Source organism: Plectropomus leopardus, chromosome 24 (genome assembly GCF_008729295.1).
Source record: "Plectropomus leopardus isolate mb chromosome 24, YSFRI_Pleo_2.0, whole genome shotgun sequence".
NCBI classification, from domain to species: Eukaryota; Metazoa; Chordata; class Actinopteri; order Perciformes; family Serranidae; genus Plectropomus; species Plectropomus leopardus.
In genome coordinates, this window is record NC_056486.1 from 1 (window position 1) to 2,500 (window position 2,500).

Genomic DNA, 2,500 nt, shown 5'->3' on the forward strand with positions numbered 1-2,500 from the left:
CATAGTAATTAATAAAAATTGACATTCATTGACATACATTTTATTTACATGATGTTGGAGTTGATATACATTTATTTTCCTTTGTTCTACTTTTCAATTGTGATATTTGCCCTCAAAATATAAAATTATTAATATTTAAAAAGTTACTCGTTTTTAATGTATTTACTTTATTTTATTAATAAAATAAATGTTGGTAAAACTCAAACTGTAAGAGGATAAACCCCCAAAAATTAAAATTAAACTGTACAAAAAGAAAATAAAGAGAAACTTTAGAGGTGTGAGGCGTGGGTGGAGTGTGTACCTGGGAGTTGATGATGCGGATGGTGGTCTTCGACCCCACATCTCTCTCGAAGCCTCTGGTAGGTGCCGCATTGAAGCGAAGAACTGCATCATGGGAATCTGAGTCCAAGAGGAGAGGAAGAGTTCAAACACAACGGCTCCTCCTGCTGGTTCAAAAAGAGAGAACTACAACAAAAATGATAAAGAGAAGGACAGAGGGAGAGAGGGAGGACAAAACAAAGGACATTAAGAAGCGATGACAAAAAGGGACGGATAGGAGGAAGGAGGGACAATACAAAGGATAAGTAAGGATAGTAGGAAGAAATGTAAAAGGAGAGTAGGAGTTCCCCTGAGGGCCCACCACTGGCAGAGACAGACACCGGGGCCGGGGACCCAGGCGTGCAGACCCCGGGCATCACACACTGGTTCTGGGGACGTAGAAGGAACCGGAGCTGGTTCAGGAGGTGGAGCGGTACCAGCTGGACTGACCTCTATGGACAGGGTTTGGACTCTCCCAGGGTGAGAGGTGCTGCGTGGGTTTAGGGATACTCAGGAGTCCTGCTAGTGCACCAAACAATTGTTCAGAGTATCTGATCCTCTGGGAGTCTCTGGGTGGTGTCCTGGAAAAGGTACCATCCATGGACTCTGTACTTTCTCTGAGGGACTTCAGCCATCACATTGGCACTGGTGCAGCCGGTCTCATTGGAACCAGAGTGGGGTTTTTTTTTACTTCTGTCCTGGTCATGGATTGAGCAAACACCGTGTTAGATCACAGGGAGATTCATCGATGTATCTGGTACCACAACACCTAAGGCCAAAGATCGATGATCAACTTTGTGGTGGTATCATCAGATCTGCAGCCGCACGTCTCGGACACTCAAGTGAAGAGAAGAGCTGTCAGCTGATCACCACCTGGTGGTGAGCTGGATCAGAAGGAGGGGGAGGCTACCGAACAAGACCGGTAAACCCAAACGTGTAATGAGGGTAAACTTGGAACTTCTGGCTGAAGCCCTTGTCCACCAGGTCTTCATCTCCTCCAGAAGAACTATAGGTGCATCCGGGGGAGGTCGGGGATTGGGAGTGGTCCATGTTCAAAACTTCCACTGTGGAAGGAGGCTTTTCAGGCTTTGTTGGCTCGAGGGTCTCTGGAAGCAGCAGACAGGTACCAGTTGGCCAGAAGGGCTGCAGCTGAGGCGGTTGCCAAAGCAAAAACTCAGGTGTGGGTGGAGTTCGGGGAGGCTATGGAGGAGGACTTTCGAGTGGCATCAAGGAAGTTCTCTCAAACCATGAAACGTCTCTGAAGGGGACAAGACTTGTCTCAGGCTGTCCTCAGAACTGCTGAGTCAGACCAAGTGGAAGGAACACTTTGAGGAACTCCTGAGCCAGACCTTCAAGTCCTCCTCCTCCTCGACTCCTGGACTTGGAGAAAACTTATGTATTGGACCGAGAGTCTTGTGAAGGACTATGTGGGAATACAAGGTACCGAGGCAATCATCTAATCATGATGCCCCCTAATCACCTCCCATTAGAGGTTTTCTGGCCCCGGGGCAGACCCAGAACACCCTGGAAGGTTTTATATACCTCATCTGGTCTGGGAACTCCTCTGGGTCCTCCAGGTGGAGCTGGAGAGTGTTGCTGGGACATCTCGAGTACTTTGTTCAGCCTGCTGCCCCAGAGACCCTGCCCCAGATAAGAGGACAGAAATGGATGAAGGAAGTAGGAAGAAAGAAAAAGAGAAGTAAAGTAGTCTCCAACCCCCTGGTCTTGGACTCACCGATCTCCCTCCCCAGAGATGAGTTCAGCATAGCTCCAGCGGATGTCACCACGGCACAGTGCTCGTACTGACCTTTTCCAACTTCCTGCAAGGGCACTGAAGGCACCAGCCGGTCCCAGCCCAGACTGGAGAACGGCTCCTCAGTGCCGTCCACAGTTCGGACCCTGATCCTCTTCTTCAGATCACAGTACAACGGCAGGCCGGACCTTCGGACTCCCCTGGGCCCCCGTGGCACCACCTGGTGCCTGTTGGAGCTCAGCTGCACCTTCAGGACCTTCTGCAGACGAGGACTCAACATCCCTGCTGTCAGGTTCCCACTCCAGAGTCCCTGCAGGAGCTCCAGAGACCTGGCCCTGTAGTAGTCCCGAGACCTGGACCTGTAGTCATCCTCAGACCTGGACCTGTGGTCAGTCCTCCTCCTCCTCCTCCAGTCCCCCTCCAAGTCTC

General features: G+C 50.3%; 1 protein-coding gene across 1 annotated transcript in view; it reads right to left on the minus strand.

Annotated features, from left to right (window-relative positions):
• Positions 1-301: 301 nt before the first annotated feature.
• The window catches only part of LOC121962748 (beta-galactoside alpha-2,6-sialyltransferase 2-like), a gene marked incomplete at its 3' end in the record, with an annotated part of 2,398 nt that continues 199 nt past the window's right edge, over positions 302-2,500 (minus strand). The window contains exons 1-2 of the mRNA XM_042513034.1: positions 2,054-2,500; positions 302-399 (exon numbers count right to left, since the gene is read on the minus strand). The exon at positions 2,054-2,500 is cut by the window's right edge and continues 199 nt beyond it. Of these exons, the coding sequence (XP_042368968.1) occupies positions 302-399; positions 2,054-2,500 (545 nt within the window). The remainder of the gene's footprint in view (positions 400-2,053) is intronic.